The 20,243-nt window shown below is 47.8% G+C and overlaps 2 protein-coding genes across 2 annotated transcripts; both read right to left on the bottom strand.

Moving 5' to 3' along the window:
* Window positions 1-5,469: 5,469 nt before the first annotated feature.
* Window positions 5,470-10,988, bottom strand: SMIM24 (small integral membrane protein 24). Its single transcript, XM_053372686.1, has 4 exons — window positions 10,192-10,988; window positions 8,754-8,886; window positions 7,663-7,698; window positions 5,470-5,635 (listed from the first exon to the last, which is right to left on the bottom strand). The coding sequence occupies exons 1-4, from the start codon at window positions 10,385-10,387 to the stop codon at window positions 5,542-5,544; spliced, it is 459 nt and encodes a 152-aa protein (XP_053228661.1). The 5' UTR covers window positions 10,388-10,988; the 3' UTR covers window positions 5,470-5,541.
* A 5,304-nt stretch (window positions 10,989-16,292) lies between these two features.
* Window positions 16,293-18,174, bottom strand: SMIM44 (small integral membrane protein 44). The gene is made up of 2 exons (XM_053372602.1): window positions 17,436-18,174; window positions 16,293-16,530 (listed from the first exon to the last, which is right to left on the bottom strand). Exons 1-2 carry the CDS (start codon window positions 17,617-17,619, stop codon window positions 16,316-16,318), a joined length of 399 nt encoding a protein of 132 aa, XP_053228577.1. The 5' UTR covers window positions 17,620-18,174; the 3' UTR covers window positions 16,293-16,315.
* Window positions 18,175-20,243: the final 2,069 nt, after the last annotated feature.

The raw sequence follows: 20,243 nt of genomic DNA on the forward strand, positions 1-20,243 counted from the left end.
ACTCTGGCGGGAAGGTAAACGGCGTTTCCGTACGCTGCTCTGGTTCGCCAGAAGCAGCTTAGTCCTGCTGGCCACATGACCTGGAAGCTGTACGCTGGCTCCCTCGGCCAGTAAAGCGAGATGAGCGCCGCAACCCCAGAGTCGGCCATGACTGGACCTAACGGTTAGGGGTCCCTTTACCCTTTACCTTTACAATTTAAGAAGGATGTTGACAAGCTGGAATGTGGGCAGAGGAGGGTGACCAAAATGATCAAGGGTCTGGAAACTGAGCCTGATGAGGAACAGTCGAAGGAGCTGGGGATGTTTAGTCTGGGAAAGAGGAGACTGAGAGGAGATAGGAGAGCCATCTTCCAATACAGTAGTACCTCGGGTTACATACGCTTCAGGTTACATACGCTTCAGGTTACAGACTCCGCTAACCCAGAAGTAGTACCTCAGGTTAAGAACTTTGCTTCAGGATGAGAACAGAAATCATACTCTGGCGGCGCAGCAGCAGCAGGAGGCCCCATTAGCTAAAGTGGTGCTTCAGGTTGAGAACAGTTTCAGGTTAAGAACGGACCTCTGGAACGAATTATGTACTTAACCCGAGGTACCACTGTATTGGATTTTTGTGTGTGTGTGTGTGTTTTAGCTGTGGACACCTGAAGTTCTGTGTCCAGTTCTGGGCGCCACAATTTAAGAAGGATGTTGACAAGCTGGAATGTGTGCAGAGGAGGGAGACAGAAATGATCAAGGGTCTGGAAACCGAGCCTGATGAGGAACGGTCGAAGGAGCTGGGGACGTTTAGTCTGGAAAAGAGGAGACTGAGAGGAGAGAGGAGAGCCATTTTCCAATATCTGAAGGGCATGGAAGAGGGGACAGGCTCTCCTCCTGCTCCGGAAGGGTAAGACTCGAACCCGTGGCTTCGAGTGACAAGAAAGGAGATTCCGACTAAACACCAGGGGAAACTTCCTGAGAGTAAGAGCTGTTGTACTGTGGAACGGTCTCCCTTGGGAGGTGATGGACTCTTTTTCAACGGAGGCTTTTAAGCAAAGGTTGGACGGCCATCTGTCTCAGATGCTTTAGCTGAGATTCCTGCATTGCAACGGGTTGGACTAGATGAGTCCTGGGTGTCCCTTTGAACTCTACAGTTCTGCGATTCTATGAACCTGCTGTTCCAAATCTGGGACGCTTCCCGTTCTGTTTCAGCGTGATCTGCCCCTCCCACTCCCACACCACTTCAGACACGAGGGAGACAGGGAACGCTTTGTGTCTGTCTTTAGGGCACCGGATTCGAAGCAGGTTGCTGTAGACAGCTGATCCTATATCTTAAGATGCCGGAGGGCCAGGTTTGGCCATGCCTGGGCCCTAATTGATGGTCTCGCAGCCCATTACCACATGCAACAAGTCACCCGATGCAATCCTGTCGGACTGTACTATTTAAGGACACAACTGGGAGACAGGAATGCCCTTTATCAGTTCCATCTGGTATGCAGGATGAGACCCTCCCTGCCTGCAGACTGTCTGGCCAGAGTGGTGCATGCTCTGGTTATCTCTCGCTTGGACTACTGCCATGCACTCTCCGTGGGGCTACCTTTGAAGGTGACCTGGAAACTACAACTAATCCAGAATGCGGCAGCTAGACTGGGGACTGGGAGCGGCTGCCAAGACCATATAACACCGGTCATGAAAGACCTACATTGGCTCCCAGTGTGTTTCCAAGCACAATTCAAAATTTTGGTGCTGACCTTGAAAGCCCTAAATGGACCTGTATCCCTGAAGGAGCGTCTCCACCTCCATCGTTCCGCCCAGACACTGAGGTCCATCTCCAAGGGCCTTCTAGCGGTTCCCTCGCTGCGAGAAGCCAAGTTACAGGGAACCAGGCAGAGGGCCTTCTTGGTGGTGGCGCCCTCCCTGTGGAACACCCTCCCACCAGATGTCAAAGAGAAAAATAACTACCAAACTTTTAGAAGACATCTGAAGGCAGCCCTGTTTAGGGAAGCTTTTAATGTTTAATAGGTTATTGTATTTTAGTGTTTTGTTGGAAGCCGCCCAGAGTGGCTGGGGAAACCCAGCCAGATGGGCAGGGTATAAATAACAAATTATTATTATTATTATTATTATTATTATTATTATTATTATTATTATTATTAGACAATCCTCTCCATTTCAAATGCACCAACAATGCTAGAATAGAGAACTCCTCTGCCCCCTCCCCACAGCTCCACAATATGAAAGCATGCATAGATTCTATGTTTATAGTCCTCATGATGTCCACATCTCTTGAAGTAGAAATCACATGCGCCGCTTCCGCCTAAAATCCTTGCTTTATATTTTTCTTCCTTCCCCTCTTCTGTGCCCCAAGGCAGGAAACAAACAGCATCTAATTAGTCGGGGTTTTTTTTAATTAAAAAGCACAGTGAACATCCTTGCAAAAGAGGCCGGTCCGTTTCACAGATTAACGGATTTTTAAAAGCCACCCTCCACCCCAAATCATGACTCCTCTTGAATTGGCCGAGGCAGGAAAGGCGAACCGGATCACCCCCAAAAACAGCTTTTGCTTAATCAGGACAGACTGTGGGAAACGTTTTGTACGGAGGTGTCTGTCTATTTTGATATGGCTCTTGGATGAGTGTAAAATCCACACAGGAGATGACAATGTTTGTTTTCAACCCGCTTGTGGAGACTATCAGAGATCACAAAGAATGAGGAAAACAACAAAGAGAAGATTGAATAGAACTGTGAATACTATTTGGACAGAACTGTGTATATTAAAGCAGCAGCAAGAGAGCTGTTTGGATCCCTTTCGGAGCTCGAAGCATGGGTACCCTCAACAAAATTTTTAAAATTTGGCTGTGTAATTTGGAATTAATGTGATTTGGAATTAATGTGATTTGATTGGCCTGTTAATAAAAAATATTTAAAAAAACAAACAAACAGGTTTTGCTTGCGAGAGCAGTGTTTTCTGTCGGGAAATGTTAGCGGGAAGGGAATAGGGTCACGATAAGAGATGCCCTCAAAGTAGGGATGTGGTCTTCCCATTGCGGACTGCGGCGGCCGTAATCGCTGACCGCAGGCCAGGGGAGTGGAAGCGGAACAACGTTCTGCCTGGATACAGATTCTGCCCCCAAATCCTGCTCTAAGAAGCGGCAATCCCTGTTATCAGAAAGTAATGCCTCTTCTAAAAAGAATGCCTCAAATAATATCTAGAGGGATCATTCCCCGCTCACGTGAAGCGATGTCTCTCCTAAATAGTGGCTTCCCCAAGGATAACCAGAAGAATACCTCTTCTGAGTACAGCGGTCCCTTGGTTCTCAAACGCCTTGGTCCTCAAACTACTTGGAACCCGAACGCTGCAAACCCGGAAGGAAGTGTTCCGGTTTGCGAACTTTTTTCGGAAGCCGAATGTGCTCCGTTTTGAGTGCTACGCTTCCGTTTTGAGCCTTACGCTGAGGCCTGTCTGTTTTTGCTATTTACCGTATTTTTCGCTCTATAAGACGCACCAGACCACAAGATGCACCTAGTTTTTGGAGGAGGAAAACAAGAAAAAAATAATACTCTGAATCTCAGAAGCCAGAACAGCAAGAGGGATCGCTGCGCAGCGAAAGTTGCAATCCCTCTTGCTGTTCTGGCTTCTGGGATAGCTGCGCAGCCTGCATTCGCTCCATAAGATGCACACACATTTCCCCTTACTTTTTAGGAGGGGAAAAGTGAGTCTTACAGAGCAAAAAATACAGTATTTTGCGTTTTTCTTTTCACGGCTCTCTTTCGTTTTGTTTTCGCGACTGTGCAGAACCCGGTTCAGCTACTGATGGATCGAAGGCACGACTGCAGCACATTGTTTATCGCTTTCGTTTTATGGATCGGCAGTCTCGTCACATAGCAAAATCCATGTCAAATTGCTGTTTTTAAAAGCCTGGAACGGATTAATCCGTTTTGCATTCCCTTCTACGGGAAAGCAGCGCGCCTTGAGGTTTGGAACGCTTTGGTTTTGGAACGGACTTCCGGGACGGATGAAGTTTGAGAACCAAGGGACCTCTGTAGAAGCATTCCCACATCTCTCACAGAAAACAGGGAACTGCTTCTTTTTAAAGATCAGGGTTCAGGAGACAGCGCAGGATAAATGCTTCTAGGGACGCTTCTGAAGGTTTTCCTTGGAGTAATTTCAAAGGGCTGCTCTGCATTCGAATCGGCGCTCATCCCAGCAGTTTCTGCTTCCTTTCGCACCCTCTTGGCTGCTATTGTCAGACCATCTCCTTGGGACCACCAGCCACCCTCGCCATGAGGCGTTGACAAAGTAAAGGAAGGATTGAACTCTGATGAATAAGAATACACACAGAGGCTTGAACCAGCAAGACTCTGGGAATGGTCTGAGAATAGTCTCCCCTGGCCCAGGTCGTTTTATTAACAAAAGAACTTTTTACAGAGTGTTCGTAAGAACCAATCAGATTTCTTCTGAGCATTTCAACAAACCCCACGTGGGGACAAGTTAAACCACCAAAACTAATTAACAGAACTACAAAGGAGGCCAGGAGGACAGCCATCATTATCACCTTCATGTGAGACCTGTTTCCTGGCCCTAAGATTAACATCCTAAGAGTAACATATCAGAAAAGCTACATCAAAGAAACTTGCCCACTATCTTTATGGCCCAGGATGCACGCCTGGCAAAGCAACTGGGCTGTGTACGTGGACTTATCAAGAGAGAGAAATGGGCAGTAGAGAAAATGGCCGGAGATGCAGAGGGTTGTGGGATTTGATCAGAAATTATTGTCAATGTATCAACACAAAGCATTCATCGTGGACACAATGGCTTGATGCATATTTTATAATTCCTCATAGTATTTTTTTTATATAATATTTTATTAAGTTTAACAATAGAGAAATAGGACAATAAGAACACACAAAAAATATGAAACACAACAATACAAACTTTCACAATACATAAAATACAAACATTTAACAAGAGAAAAAAAAGAACAATCAACACACAAAAAATAGAATAAGAAAAACACAAATCACTCTTTTCTAATTATTCATCTTCAATTAACTTATTTTCCTGACTTCCTCACGCCTCCCTTTTTATATCCCTTTTTAACAATTAGTTCAGCAAATTCACATCCTACTACTTTATCCTTATATATTTTACCTCCCAAATTTCAAATTTTTATCTCTTATTACTAGAACCCCTTCATTTTATTTCAATGTCATCAGCATTCATACATTTTACAATACTTCTGTAAATAAATTTTAAATTTCCTCCAATCTTCTTCCACTATAATTCCTCATAGTAATCCCACCTGACCCCACACTTTGGATATTTGCACTCCTACATCACCAGAACAGACCCTTGGCACAATCTTGGATATAATCACGTCCAGATTTCTGTGGCTGCATTTGGGGGGATGAATGAACTGAAATCTCCATATCCTCAGAGGCAGAGGCGGTCCCGACTCGGAGAGGTTGTCGGAGCTGGGCCAAACGGGGGGCATTTGGCACCATGTGACCAGTCACATCGGCTCCCGGCTGCTGGCCTCGTCCTTCACCCCCCGAAGCTGGACTTTACATGCTGGTCACCTTGTTGCTATCTAGCTCCTTTTCGTGAGAGCTCCCCTCTTCTGGGTCCATGGCGATGTTGTCGTAAATGTTGCCTGGGCTGGAAGAAGAAGAAGAAGAAGAGGAGGAGTAGTTTGGATTTGATATCCCGCTTTATCACTACCCGAAGGAGTCTCAGCGGGTGGCGCTGTGGGTTAAACCACAGAGCCTAGGACTTGCCGATCAGAAGGTTGGCGGTTCGAATCCGCGCAGTGACGGGGTGAGCTCCCGTTGCTCAGTCCCTGCTCCTGTCAACCTAGCAGTTCAAAAGCACGTCAAAGTGCAAGTAGATCAATAGGTACCACTCTGGCAGGAAGGTAAATGGCATTTCCGTGCGCTGCTCTGGTTCGCCAGAAGCGGCTTAGTCATGCTGGCCACATGACCCGGAAGCTGTACGCTGGCTCCCTCTGCCAGTAAAGCGAGATGAGCGACGCAACCCCAGAGTCGGCCTTGACTGGACCTAATGGTCAGGGGTCCCTTTACCTTTACCTTTAAGGAGTCTCAAAGCGGCTAACATTCTCCTTTCCCTTCCTCCCCCACAACAAACACTCTGTGAGGTGAGTGGGGCTGAGAGACTTCAAAGAAGTGTGACTGGCCCAAGGTCACCCAGCAGCTGCATGTGGGGGAAGCGAACCCGGTTCACCAGATTACGAGTCCACCGCTCTTAACCACTACACCACACTGGAGAGGGAAGCATGAGAAGAACCCTGCCGGATCTGGCCCCGAGTCCACTCGAGTCGACATCCTGTTTCCAGAGGGGCCAGTAGACCTGAAGGAGCGTCTCCACCCCGGACACCAGGTCCATCTCCTGAGGGCCTTCTGGCGGTTCCCTCCCTGTGAGAAGCAAGGTTACAGGGAACCAGGCAGAGGGCCTTCTCGGTGGTGGCGCCCTCCCATCAGATGTCAAGGAAAAAACCAACTACCGGACTTTTAGAAGACATCTGAAGGCAGCCCTGTTTAGGGAAGCTTTTTAATGTTTGATGTTTTATTGTGTTTTTAATATTCTGTTGGGAGCTGCCCAGAGTGGCTGGGGAAACCCAGCCAGATGTTGTTGTTGTTTGTTGTTTAGTCGTTTAGTCGTGTCCGACTCTTCGTGACCCCTCTCAGTAGCATGTCGGACGCCTTCCGACCTGAGGGGCTCATCTTCCAGCGTCATAACTTTTATATGCCTTTTGTCTTTGTCCATGGAGTTTTCTTGGCAGGGATACTGGAGTGGCTTGCCGGTTCCTGCTCCAGGTGGATCATGTTTGGTCAAAACTCTCCACTATGACCTGTCCATCTTGGGTGGCCCTGCACGGCGTAGCTCATAGCTTCTCTGAGTTATTCAAGCCCCTTCGCCACGGCAAGGCAGGGATCCATGAAGGAGCCAGCCAGATGGGCGGGGTATAAATAATAAATTATTATTATTATTATAGCTGTACAATTCTGCCAGATGGGCAGGGTATTATTAATTAATTAATTGATTAATTATGAGGGCTCCTGATTCCTTCTAAGTTCATTTGGCAAGCGATGGAGTTATGTAGCCCCCGAGCCAAGGAGATAAGTAACTATACAACCTTTAGAAGGCATCCCTGTATAGGGAAGTTTTTAAAATGTTCAGTGTTTTATTATGCTTTTATACAGTGCTTTTTCCTGGGGGTAAGCAGGGGTATGCACACCCCTAAACATTTTGTGAAGCTTTGTACTTTTGTCCATTTACTGTATTTATTTTCCCCGATTTGTTTTTATATATGTTGGAAGCTTCCCAGAGTGCTGGGGAAACCGAGTCGGATGGACGAGGTATAAATCGCAAAACCGCCTTTCTTTATTGTACCTTATTTTTTAAGAATCTATCATTTTGCTGTTTTAATGCTTTAAATGTTTAGGGAAGACCATCTTACTCGGCTACGAGTGATCGCCGAAGAAGAATGCTTTAAATAAAAGTGGTTTTTTTGTTTTAAAGAAGCGAACTTGCAGCAGAAGATCAGAAAATTGCTGTGCCAGGCGAATCAGAACACCTATCGCATCTGCGACCAAAAGATTTAAAACGGAACGAAATAGACACATAGACACACAAACGCACACCATCACAAAAGCCACAATATTTACCGGAGTTCGGTGCTCATTGACTTCCCTTCGCCATCCCTGCAAAGAGAGCAAGATCGTCAGTGGAAAAAGGGGAGCAGAGGGGGTTGGACTAGATGGCCTCTTGGGGTCCCATTCCAATTCTACAATTCTGTGATTCTAAACACCACCCAGACTTGACGGGCCTGATCCAGCAGGGCTCTTGCTATGTCCTCAACACCCTCACAAGACCTCCAGGCGAAATCGTGAGGCCGCCGCTTGTGTGTCGAAGCGATGATTCTTCAACATCAACTTCGCTGGACTGGTCATGTTGTGCGGATGCCTGATGATCGCCTTCCAAAGCAACTACTCTATTCCCAACTTAAAAATGGAAGGCGTAATGCTGGTGGCCAACAAAAGAGGTTCAAAGACTCTCTCAAGGCAAATCCTTAAAAATGTAGTATAAACACTGACAACTGGGAAACACTGGCCTGCGAGCGCTCCAGTTGGAGAACAGCCTTTGCCAAAGGTGTCGTGGGCTTTGGAGACTCTCGAACTCAGGACGCGAGGGAGAAACGTGCTAAGAGGAAGGCACACTTGGCAAACCCTCACCAGGATCAACTCCCGCCCGGAAACCTGTGTCCCCACTGTGGAAGGACGTGGGGATCCAGAATTGGCCTCCACAGTCACTTACGGACTCACTGTTAAGACCGTGTTCATGGAAGGCGATCTTACTTGGCTATGAGGGATCGCAGAAGAAGAAAGAAGAAGAAGAAGAAGAAGAAGAAGAAGAAGAAGAGAAGGAGGAGGAGGAGGAGGAAGAAGAAGAAAAAGAAGAGGAGGAGGAAGAAGAAGAAGAAGGAAGAAAAAGAAGAGGAAGAGGAGGAAGAAGAAGAGGAGGAGGAGGAAGGAGGAAGAAGAAGAGGAAGAAGAGGAGGAGGAGGAGGAAGAGGAATAATATTAAGAAGAGGAGGAAGAAGAAGAAGAAGAGGAAGAAGAGGAAGAAGAGGAAGAAGAGGAAGAAGAGGAAGAAGAGGAAGAAGAGGAAGAGGAAGAAGAATAAATAGTTGTGGCTTGTGGGAGAGAGAAACAGCTCGCGGTTAAAGAAGGAAGCTTTCAAAAAGCGTGAGACCTACTTTTTCTTGGAGAAGAAGAAGCGATTGATGAGAGAGGCCACGAATATCACGCCTAGGAAACCGAGGACGGCGGCAAGGCCCACCAGCCAGGGCTGCAGACCGCTGGAGCCGTTTGTGGTCCCCGTCACGGCGCCTAAACGGATTAAGGTTAGGTCCTTTGGGGTCAAGCGGAAAAACTCTGGGCGTTGCTACATCTCCCCGTCGCTACCGGGCTCTGCTTCAAAGAGGAGTCCAAAAATAAGGAGGCTCCTATCTATCTACGCCTCAAGTCTCATGTGCCAGGGCGCATAATTATTATTAACAGTGCTTTTTTTCCTGGGGGTACACAGGGGTACCCCTAAACATGTTGTGAATCTTTGTAGTTTTGCCCATTTACTGATTTTATTTTCCCCGACCTGAACTACAAAATGGTGGTTTTCTCAAGTCAAAATGAGAGTACCCCCTAAACATTAATTTTTTTTAGGAAAAAAAGCCACTGGTTATTATTATTATTTAGTGGTTTTATATACCGCCCTATACCTGGGGTCAGGGCGGTTCACAGAATCAACTCAAGATATAAAACCACAAAATACCGTATTTTTTGCTCTATAAGACTCACTTTTTCCCTCCTAAAAAGTAAGGGGAAACGTGTGTGCGTCTTATGGAGCAAATGCAGGCTGCACAGCTATCCCAGAAGCCAGAACAGCAAGAGGGGTTGCTGCTTTTGCTGCGCAGCGATCCCTCTTGCTGTTCTGGCTTCTGAGATTCAGAATATTTTTTTCCTTGTTTTCCTCCTCCAAAAACTAGGTGCGTCTCGTGGTCTGGTGCGTCTTATAGAGCGAAAAATATGTTACCTAATAAAAATCAAATCAAGAAGTCAATAGCTCCCCTGGACACACACAAAAAATACTTTTTAAAAGGGTATAGGATGTCCATCGGATCAGCCAAAGGCCTGGTTAAAAAGGAATGTTTTTGCCTGCTCCCTAATGAAGGTGAACTTCCCTGGGGAGCATTCCCACAAGCAGGGAGCCACTGCAGAGAAGGCCCCGTTCTCGTGTTGCTACCCTCCGCACCTCTCGAGGAGGGGTCACACGAACGAGGGCCTCAAGATGATCTCAGGGTCCGTGTAGGTTCATATGGCACGTCTAACATTCGCCAGAAGCCGTAAAATGAAGGTGCTTAGGGGCCACCACAGAGAAGGCCTTCACCCTGACATCTGCACCCCCAACAACGCCCCAAGGCTCTACTACTGGAGTACTCGCCTATATACCCGCTCCTCTCATTTCATCCTCCCGACTGGCCCGCACGGTCGCACCCGGGGAGCCCAATGCTCTAACCGCTAGGCCACGCTGCCCCTACGAATTAGGAGGTGCAGATCAGCTTGGCAAGATTCTGAACAAGTTCCGCCACCTGTATCCGAACCAAATACCTTCCCGGGGAGCCCGTGGCACACTCCTACCTTGGCCGTGGGCACAGGGGGCAAAGAAGATTCCCAGGAGCAGAGGCAGGTATGAGAACGGCTCCATCGCGTTGCTTCGATATGTGCTGTTCGGCGAGGCAGGTCTGTCCTTCCTGGTTTCTGTATTCATGTGTGTGAGAGAGGAGATATCTACTTTCCTTGCAAGTGTAACTCTGGACTCTGAATCAAAGTGCATTTGATAATGGCAGTTCCGTCGGGCAGATCTGCCTTCACGTGAGATGCCTGTGGGACGAGGGTTCGGCCGGGGCAAGGAACAAGCCGCTCTGCTTTGGCATGCAGGTGGACATGAAACAGATCACGGCTGCTTCTGTGGCAGTCTCAGCCCCTCCAACGTTTCTCCCCTGAAAATAGGGACGTCCTATTCCATCCCCTCCAACGTTTCTCCCCTGAAAATAGGGACGTCCTATTCCATCCCCTCCAACGTTTCTCCCCTGAAAATAGGGACGTCCTATTCCATCCCCTCCAACGTTTCTCCTGTGAAAATAGGGACGTCCTATTCCATCCCCTCCAACGTTTCTCCTGTGAAAATAGGGACGTCCTATTCCATCCCCTCCAACGTTTCTCCCCTGAAAATAGGGACGTCCTATTTCATCCCCTCCAACGTTTCTCCCGTGAAAATAGGGACGTCCTATTCCATCCCCTCCAACGTTTCTCCTGTGAAAATAGGGACGTCCTATTCCATCCCCTCCAACGTTTCTCCTGTGAAAATAGGGACGTCCTCTTCCATCCCCTCCAATGTTTCTCCCCTGAAAATAGGGACGTCCTATTCCATCCCCTCCAACATTTCGCCCCTGAAAATAGGGACGTCCTATTCCACCCCCTCCAACGTTTCTCCCCTGAAAATAAAAAGGTAAAGGGACCCCTGACCATTAGGTCCAGTCATGACCGACTCTGGGGTTGCGGCACTCATCTCGCTCTATAGGCCAAGGGAGCCGGCGTACAGCTTCCGGTCATGTGGCCAGCAGGACTAAGCCGCTTCTGGCGAACCAGAGCAGCGCACGGAAACACCATTTACCTTCCCGCCGGAGTGGTAGCTATTGATCTACTTGCACTTTGACGTGCTTTCGAACTGCTAGGCTGGCAGGAGCAGGGACTGAGCAACGGGAGCTCACCCCGTCGTGGGGATTCGAATCGCCGACCTTCTGATTGGCAAGCCCTAGGCTCTGTGGTTTAACCCACAGCGCCACCCGCGTCCCTTGAGGAACATAAATGGCCTGGCACATGCCCAACTGTTCCTACCTGCGAACCGCGATCTGTTCCAGGCATTTGGACTCTGACCATCACGTGATCTGTGGGCGCCATGCCAGAAAATCGATGCCAGTCTGGCAGAAAGGGAGTGGCTGGGCAAGGAACATTGAGATTCAAGTCTCCTCTCCTCTCAGGTTCTCGTTAAGTCCAGCTCTCTATATTTCAACACTGGTTTTGTAATTACAGTGGTACCTCGGGTTAAGTACTTAATTTGTTCTGGAGGTCCATTCTTAACCTGAAACCACTTTAGCTAATGGGGCCTCCCGCCGCCGGAGCACACTTTCTGTTCTCATCCTGAAGCCAAGTTCTTAACCCGAGGTACTATTTCTGGGTTAGCGGAGTCTGTAACCTGAAGCGTCTGTAACCTGAAGCATATGTAACCCGAGGTACCACTGTATTATTTTTTAATCCTCTAGCAAATTCATCAGTAGGCAGGATGCTCAGCTAAAGCATCTACGACAGATGGAGCGCTCTTAAATCTTCCGAATATACACATTTCCCCTAGCACAACGCATCTTGTATGCTATTTTCTCTCTACTTTTTAAAACACAGCTTTTATTAAATTTCCCGTTTTACTATTTGAAGCACTCGTTTACACATCCTTAAGCTATCCACGACTTCCCTTTCTTCTCTTGCCATGGTTAATTTTGCATATCATAAATCCCTGCACATAATAATAATAATAATAATAATAATAATAATAATAAACAATAACAACACTCCGCCCATCTGGCTGGGCTTCCCCAGCCACTCTGGGCGGCTTCCAACCAAATATTAAAATACAGTAATACAAAAACTATACCGTTCAGGATTCCATTATTGCATCTGTCAAAGCTTCTATACCCTGTCGAATTTATCTGAATGCTGCCAGTGTTTTCAGCTGTACACAGTTCTTTCCCATATATCCAATAAACATTTTCCAATCTTCTCTAAACATAAACTGTATGTTCTTCTAAACATAAACTGTATGGGGTGGCTAACACCCCACAGGACAGGATCACACTTCAAAACGACCTTGACAGATTAGAGAACTGGGTCAAAACAAACAAGATGAATTTTAACAGGGAGAAATGTAAAGTATTGCACTTGGGCAAAAAAATTGAGAGGCACAAATACAAGATGGGTGACACCTGGCTTGAGAGCAGTACATGTGAAAAGGATCTAGGAGTCTTGGTTGACCACAAACTTGACATGAGCCAACAGTGTGACGCGGCAGCTAAAAAAGCCAATGCAATTCTGGGCTGCATCAATAGGAGTATAGCATCTAGATCAAGGGAAGTAATAGTGCCACTGTATTCTGCTCTGGTCAGACCTCACCTGGAGTACTGTGTCCAGTTCTGGGCACCACAGTTCAAGAAGGACACTGACAAACTGGAACGTGTCCAGAGGAGGGCAACCAAAATGGTCAAAGGCCTGGAAACGATGCCTTATGAGGAACGGCTAAGGGAGCTGGGCATGTTTAGCCTGGAGAAGAGGAGGTTAAGGGGTGATATGATAGCCATGTTCAAATATATAAAAGGATGTCACATAGAGGAGGGAGAAAGGTTGTTTTCTGCTGCTCCAGAGAAGCGGACACGGAGCAATGGATCCAAACTACAAGAAAGAAGATTCCACCTAAACATTAGGAAGAACTTCCTGACAGTAAGAGCTGTTCGACAGTGGAATTTGCTGCCAAGGAGTGTGGTGGAGTCTCCTTCTTTGGAGGTCTTTAAGCAGAGGCTTGACAACCATATGTCAGGAGTGCTCTGATGGTGTTTCCTGCTTGGCAGGGGGTTGGACTCGATGGCCCTTGTGGTCTCTTCCAACTCTATGATTCTATGATTCTTGTTCTCTTAAGTCCGCAAGCTGAACATATTCCGTCAGCTTAAGTTGCCATTATTCTTCGGTTGGGACCTCGCTCGTTTTCCATTTTTTGGGCTAACGAAACACAGCCGCAGTAGTGGCATACATAAATAACCTTTTTTTTTTACACTTGGGAATTTCCGTCTCAATTATGCCGAAGAGAAAGCACTCTAGTTAGAGGTAGGTAGCTGTGTTGGTCTGCCATAGTCAAAACAAAATAAATAAAATAAAATAAAATAAATAAAAAAATCCCTTCCAGTAGCACCTTAGAGACCAACTAGGTTATTGGTATGAGCTTTCGTGTGCATGCACACTTCTTCAGATACACTGAATATATAAGGGTCGTGTGACTTCTGTTTCAGTATATGTTGTGGGTGAACATATCAGACGACACAGCGATTCTTCAAACAGCTCTTGTTTATTCACAGGCCAGAACAGAACTGAACTGAAGGGTTCAACCAGCCTGCTTATATAGAGCTCCAGTACAACGCAACTGTAACAACTTTCTGTAAGTATCCAATCACGGAACGTCACTTTCAATCCCTTATCTGCATATGTAGACCTGAGTGAAAACTATCTACCCTGCTGGCCCAGGGTGAGAACTTCAGTACATGACACTAAAGAAGTGTGCATGCACACAAAAGCTCATACCAATAACTAACTTAGTTGGTCTCTAAGGTGCTACTAGGGACGCAGGTGGCGCTGTGGGTTAAACCACAGAGCTTAGGACTTGCCGATCAGAAGGTTCGAATCCCTGCGACGGAGTGAGCTCCCGTTGCTCAGTCCCTGCTCCTGCCAACCTAGCAGTTCGAAAGCACGTCAAAGGGCAAGTAGATAAATAGGTACTGCTCCGGCGGGAAGGTAAACGGCGTTTCCGTGCGCTGCTCTGGTTCGCCAGAAGCGGCTTAGTCCTGCTGGCCACATGACCTGGAAGCTGTACGCCGGCTCCCTCGGCCAGTAAAGCGAGATGAGCGCCACAACCCCAAAGTCGGCCATGACTGGACCTAATGGTCAGGGGTCCTTTTACCTTTAAAGTGCTACTAGAAGGAATTGTTTTGTTTTGTTTTGTTTTGAGAAAGGACTCTGGGGGTTTTTTTTTGGGGGGGGGGAAGTGCTTTTAAATATTTTTTTTTCAATTTGTTATGGGTCATTTCCCAATACTCTTTTACCCCTTTGCAAGTCCACCACATACGGAAAAACACCCCCTTGCACATTTTCCATGCTGCTTCCATCAACGCAGGCCTTTCCGAAATTCACCCCCAGCAGATGGATTTTTGTACCCATTGCTCAGCCGGACAATTGCATCGCAAAACTTGGAAGCAGGGCAGATTTTGAAGGGAAGGACGTACCATTTGGGAAAGCACCAATTAGGTCGGGTTTGCTGTTCCGGAATCCAAGCCCATCTCCTTACTTAGTGGGAAGGATTGCTCCATATTTGCGGCGGCGGCACGAGGGCAGCTGGTACTTTGTGGGTCCGGATTAAACATTAAAGGCCCTGTCATGTGTGGTGTTGTGGGAAACCTCGTTCCGAAGGAAGCCGGCTGTCCCAGATTTTGACAGTAGCAAAACGACAACAAACAAACCCATGGTCACGCAAAGCATACTCAATAAAAACCGCCTGTGTTCTTAGATAAATAATGTATACTATTCATGTATCGAGCAGTGACAAACCTAGACAGCATCTCAAAAAGCAGAGACATCATCTTGCCGACAAAGGTCCGTATAGTTCAAACTCTGGTTTTCCCAGTAGTGATGTATGGAAGTGAGAGCTGGACCATCAAGAAGGCTGATGGCCGAAGAATGGATGCTTTTGAATTGTGCTGGAGGAGACTCTTGAGAGTCCCATGGACTGCAAGAAGCAGGGCTGATTTCCTTAAGAATGGAGAGGTTGGATCTTCTTGCAGTCCATGGGACTCTCAAGAGTCTCCTCCAGCAGCACAATTCAAAAGCATCCATTCTTCTGACGAACCAGAGCAGTGCACGGAAACGCTGTTTACCTTCCCGCCGGAGCGGTACCCATTTATCTACTTGCACTTTGACATGCTTTCGAACTGCTAGGTTGGCAGGAGCAGGGACCGAGCAACGGGAGCTCACCCCGTCATTGCGGGGATTCGAACCACCAACCTTCTGATCAGCAAGTCCTAGGCTCTGTGGTTTAACCCACAGCACCACCCACGTCCCATGATACATGAATAGAATACCTTATTTATCTAAGAACACAGCCGGTTACGTCTCATGTGTTTACTGAGCCAGATTTTGACAGAGCAAAAAAGCAACGGAGACGACTGGCAGGACTCGTATGCCATGCCCATTTTTAATGTTACAAACACCTCCATCTCTGAGCAGTGAGATTTTTCGAGGGGGCCAGCATGTATCCTGGGTTAGCTTTCTTGGGAACGAAGGTCGCTGGAGGTGGCAGTTTCTTTGTGATAAAATCAGGCACAAAACAAAGGTCCGTATAGTAAAAGCTCTGGTTTTCTCAGTAGTGATATATGGAAGTGAGAGCTGGACCATAAAGAAGGCTGATGGCCGAAGAATGGATGCTTTTGAATTCTGGTGCTGGAGGAGACTCTTGAGAGTCCCATGGACTGCAAGAAGGTCAAACCTCTCCATTCGGAAGGAAATCAGCCCTGAGTGCTCACTGGAAGGACAGTTCCTGAAGCTGAGGCTCCAAGACTTTGGCCACCTCATGAGAAGAGAAGACTCCCTGGAAAAGACCCTGATGTTGGGAAAGATGGAGGGCACAAGGAGAAGGGGGCGACAGAGGATGAGATGGTGGGACAGTGTTCTCGAAGCTACCAGCATGAGTTTGACCAAACTGCGGGAGGCAGTGGAAGACAGGAGTGCCTGGCATGCTCTGGTCCAGGGGGTCATGAAGAGGTGGACACGACTAAACGACAACAACAAAACAGGGGGAAAAGGAAAGGAAAGAAATAGACACCACAGGGAGTCTGGACATTCATATCCAGGGGTGATATATATATATCTCTCTCCAGCTGATCCAAGCAATGACTCAGCCAGACTGTTTCAGAGTTGCTGGAGGCGATGCGCAGTCCGTCTCCATCCCAGGTAAGGGGTGCAGGATGCGGCCTTCCGCACACTCCACCCCTAGGAAAGGGGCGCTCTTTTGCCAACCCAGGCGATGGTCAGGAAAAGCTGCAATCTCACATCCGTCCGAGGCCTCTTCCAGCCTCTTCCTCTCTTCCAGTTTGGGACCGAACGCCCAATCTGCAGATAGGGGAAAAAAAGAGAAAATTAAAACCGGCAGCTGAGGGCAGGAAAAGCTGTCGCAGTGCCGGATTTACATATAAGCTAAACAAGCTCTAGCTTAGGGCCCCACTACCAAGAAGGCCCTCTGCTTGGTTCCCTGTAACTTGGCTTCTCGCAGGGGAGGGAACTGCCACAAGGCCCTCGGGAGATGGACCCCAGTGTTCGGGCAGAACGATGGGGGTGGAGACGCTCCTTCAGGTATACTGGGCCTTTGAGGCCGTTTAGGGCTTTCAAGGTCAGCACCAACACTTTGAATTGTGCTCGGAAACGTACTGGGAGCCAGTGTAGGTCTTTCAAGACCAGTGTTATGTGGTCTCGGCGGCCGCTCCCAATCACCAGTCTAGCTGCCACATTCTGGATTAATTGCAGTTTCCGAGTCACCTTCAAAGGTAGCCCCACGTAGAGCACATTGCAGTAGTCCAAGCGGGAGATAACCAGAGCATGCACCACTCTGGCCAGACAGTGCGCAGGCAGGGAGGGTCTCATCCTGCGTACCAGATGGAGCTGCACTGGACACAGAACTGGCTGCGCCTCCATGGACAGCTGTGAGTCCAGAATGACTCCCAGGCTGTGCACCTGGTCCTTCGGGGGCACAGTGAACCCATGCAGGATCAGAGAGTCTTCCACACCTGCCCGCCTCCTGTCCCCCAAAAACAGTACTTATGCCTTGTCAGGATTCAACCTCAATCTGTTAGCCGCCATCCACATATTGCATGACAGGTACAAACAGCCCCACCCATCCCTCCTCACTGTTAATCCAGCAAGAGTAGGAGCGAAAAATACGGTACTCAAACTCTAAATGGTCCTGAGGATTAGCAACTTGGGGGGGAAAGAGGGAGCTTCTAGGATGTCTGCCCACTCACCCGCAAAGTCGTGCGCGAGGTCGTTGATGAGGTGACCCACAATTGCGTACGCGACCACGACCACGATGATGACGGCCATCAGAAGATACAAGGCGTAGCGGGGCAGGCGGATCGAATCCAGCGAGGGGGGTTTGTAATCTCTGAAGAGGTCGCCCGCCTCCTCCTCCTCCTCTCCGGACTGCATCGAGGGAGGATTCGCACCCGGGTCCCCGGCGCCTCGTTCCCCTTCCTTCCCCAGTCAGCGATCGTCACTTAGGTTTCACTTGACGGATATTCTGGGGAAGAGATAGACAGGGGCAGTTCAGGCCCCACTTACGGAGAAAAGCCGTATGTTAAGAAAAGAGGACACAATATTGATTTGGACAAATAACTCGATATTTACGGCATGCTATACTTTATAGGGATGCAGGTGGCGCTGTGGGTTAAACCACAGAGCCTAGGACTTGCCGATCAGAAGGTTGGCGGTTTGAATCCCCGCAATGACGGGGTGAGCTCCCGTTGCTCGGTTCCTGCTCCTGCCAACCTAGCAGTTCGAAAGCACCTCAAAGTGCAAGTAGATAAATAGGTACCACTCCGGCGGGAAGGGAAACGGCGTTTCCGTGCGCTGCTCTGGTTCGCCAGAAGCGGCTCTGTCCTGCTGGCCACATGACCCGGAAGCTGTACCTTGGCCAATAAAGCGAGATGAGCGCCGCAACCCCAGAGTCGGCCACGACTGGACCTAATGGTCAGGGGTCCCTTTACCTTTATTTTATACTTGAAAAGAAAACCATCTGCAGGCGGGTACTTAACACCAAATAGGCTGGCAAAGATATTTAAATCACAGAGTGATAAATGCTGGAAGTATTAAAAAAAAAAACTAATAGTAGGAACATTTCAACACATGTGGTGGTCTTGCAGTGTGATTAAAGAATACAGTGGTACCTGTATTTCGGTTTTCGAACGCCGTAAACCCGGAAGTAAATGCTTTGCTTTTTCGAATGCGCCTTGGAAGTCGAACCGGAAATGCAGATTGCGTATTAAGTTTTCCGTACTGAGTTTTCCATTTGAAGGCTTCTGTACTGAGTTTTTGGTTTTTGAATGTTTCAGAACTCGAACGGTCTTCTGAAATGGATGACTTTCAAAAACCGAGGTACCACTGTACACTGGTACCTTGCTTCTCAAAGTTCATCCGTCCCGGAAGTCCGTCCCAAAACCAAAGCGAGTTCCAAAACCAAGGCGCGTTTTCCCATAGAAAGGAATGCAAAACGGATTAATCCGTTCCAGACTTTTAAAAACAACCCTTAAAACAGCAATTTAACATGAATTCTACTACCTAACGAGACCATGGATCCAAAAAATGAAAGCAATAATCAATGTATTGTAGTATAAAATAAATAAGATAGCATTGTAGATGATAAAATGTAAAATTAAATTGTTTTATTTACACGCACTGATGACAGTTATTGTTTAGATGGGGGGCTTTTATCCATTTCCACAGCCACACGATCAATTTATATCCCACCCTCCCCAGCCAAACCGGGCTCAGCTAACCTCAAAATATATAATACATTAAAACATAAAATCCAGCAATTGACTGACAGCTTAAAATCAGAATAAAACAGAATAGGACCTCCAGACACACTGGCCAAGAATTAATATTTCTTGATGGTTCGCTGCCCTATCTGGTTAAACAGGCACAGCAGGTTTCGAAAACCTGAAGTACCTCTTTCAACCTGTGCAACTTAGCAAAAAAAATTACCGTATTTTTTGCTCTGCAAGACTCACTTTTTCCCTCCTAAAAAGCGGAAATATGTGTGCGTCTTACGGAGCGAATGCAGGCTGCGCAGCTATTCCAGAAGCCAGAACAGCAAGAGGGATTGCTGCTTTCGCTGCGCAGCGATCCCTCTTGCTGTTCTGGCTTCTGAGATTCAGAATATTTTTTTCCTTGTTTCCCTCTTCCAAAAACTAGGTGCGTCTTGTGGTCTGGTGCATCTTATAGAGCGAAAAATACGGTGAGTGTACGACGCCGGTGCCTCCCGTTGCACCAAACCCAATTTCCTTTTTGCGGGGACTGCAAATCAAGCTACCCTGGTTTGCTGCTAAGGCTAAATTTTTTAAGCTGGCTTTTGTTTTCTGGGATTTGCAGGAAGCGACTTACCTGGTGACAGGGAACAGCTGGAGCGCAAGGCAAAATCATCAATTGGCACGACTTGAAAGCGTCCGCAAGGCGCTCCTGGTGATCTGTCGACTTTTTAGGGGTGAGAGATGCTGTTTGTCAACAGCTGGAGAGCAAAGACTCCGCGCAGCCAGCCACCTAGCTTTTTAAATTTTATTTTAAATACAGATATCCTTGCTCAAAGCCTCCCCTCTTCCAGACATCTCCCCCTTTCCTCTCCCACCTCCCCCCCAAAAAATCCGCAGAAGACAAATCTACTATTCTGGGCTCCTTCCCCTCCCCAAGAGCTGATCTCTTAAAATCAGCTAAGCAGATCGTAGCTGGGGATTTTGAGAGGGGAGGGTTAGGCTGAAGGCAGGCAGGCAGGCAGGCAGAGAATCCACTGTTTTGAGTCTCGGCTGCCCGTTAATTTGCGTTGCAGTACACAGAAGCAAGGGACGCGGGTGGTGCTGTGGGTTAAACCACAGAGCCTAGGGCTTGCCGATCAGAAGGTCGGCGGTTCGAATCCCCGCAATGACGGGGTGCTCGGTCCCTGCTCCTGCCAACCCAGCAGTTCGAAAGCACGTCAAAGTGCAAGTAGATAAATAGGTACCGCTCCAGCGGGAAGGTAAACGGCGTTTCCGTGCGCTGCTCTGGTTCTCCAGAAGCGGCTT

Source organism: Podarcis raffonei, chromosome 18, assembly GCF_027172205.1.
Source record: "Podarcis raffonei isolate rPodRaf1 chromosome 18, rPodRaf1.pri, whole genome shotgun sequence".
Lineage (NCBI taxonomy): Eukaryota > Metazoa > Chordata > Lepidosauria > Squamata > Lacertidae > Podarcis > Podarcis raffonei.

Bases quoted from the DNA above. Each gene is read 5' to 3' on its own strand.
- SMIM24 (XM_053372686.1), bottom strand. From the start codon at position 10,387: ATGCACTTTGATTCAGAGTCCAGAGTTACACTTGCAAGGAAAGTAGAT. The intron at 8,887-10,191 runs GTAGGAGTGTGC...TAATCCGTTTAG, and splicing joins CCCCTGTGCCCACGGCCAAG to GCGCCGTGACGGGGACCACA. The intron at 7,699-8,753 runs GTAGGTCTCACG...CTCTCTTTGCAG, and splicing joins TTCTTCTTCTCCAAGAAAAA to GGATGGCGAAGGGAAGTCAA.
- SMIM44 (XM_053372602.1), bottom strand. From the start codon at position 17,619: ATGCAGTCCGGAGAGGAGGAGGAGGAGGCGGGCGACCTCTTCAGAGAT. The intron at 16,531-17,435 runs GTGAGTGGGCAG...CCCTATCTGCAG, and splicing joins CCTCGCGCACGACTTTGCGG to ATTGGGCGTTCGGTCCCAAA.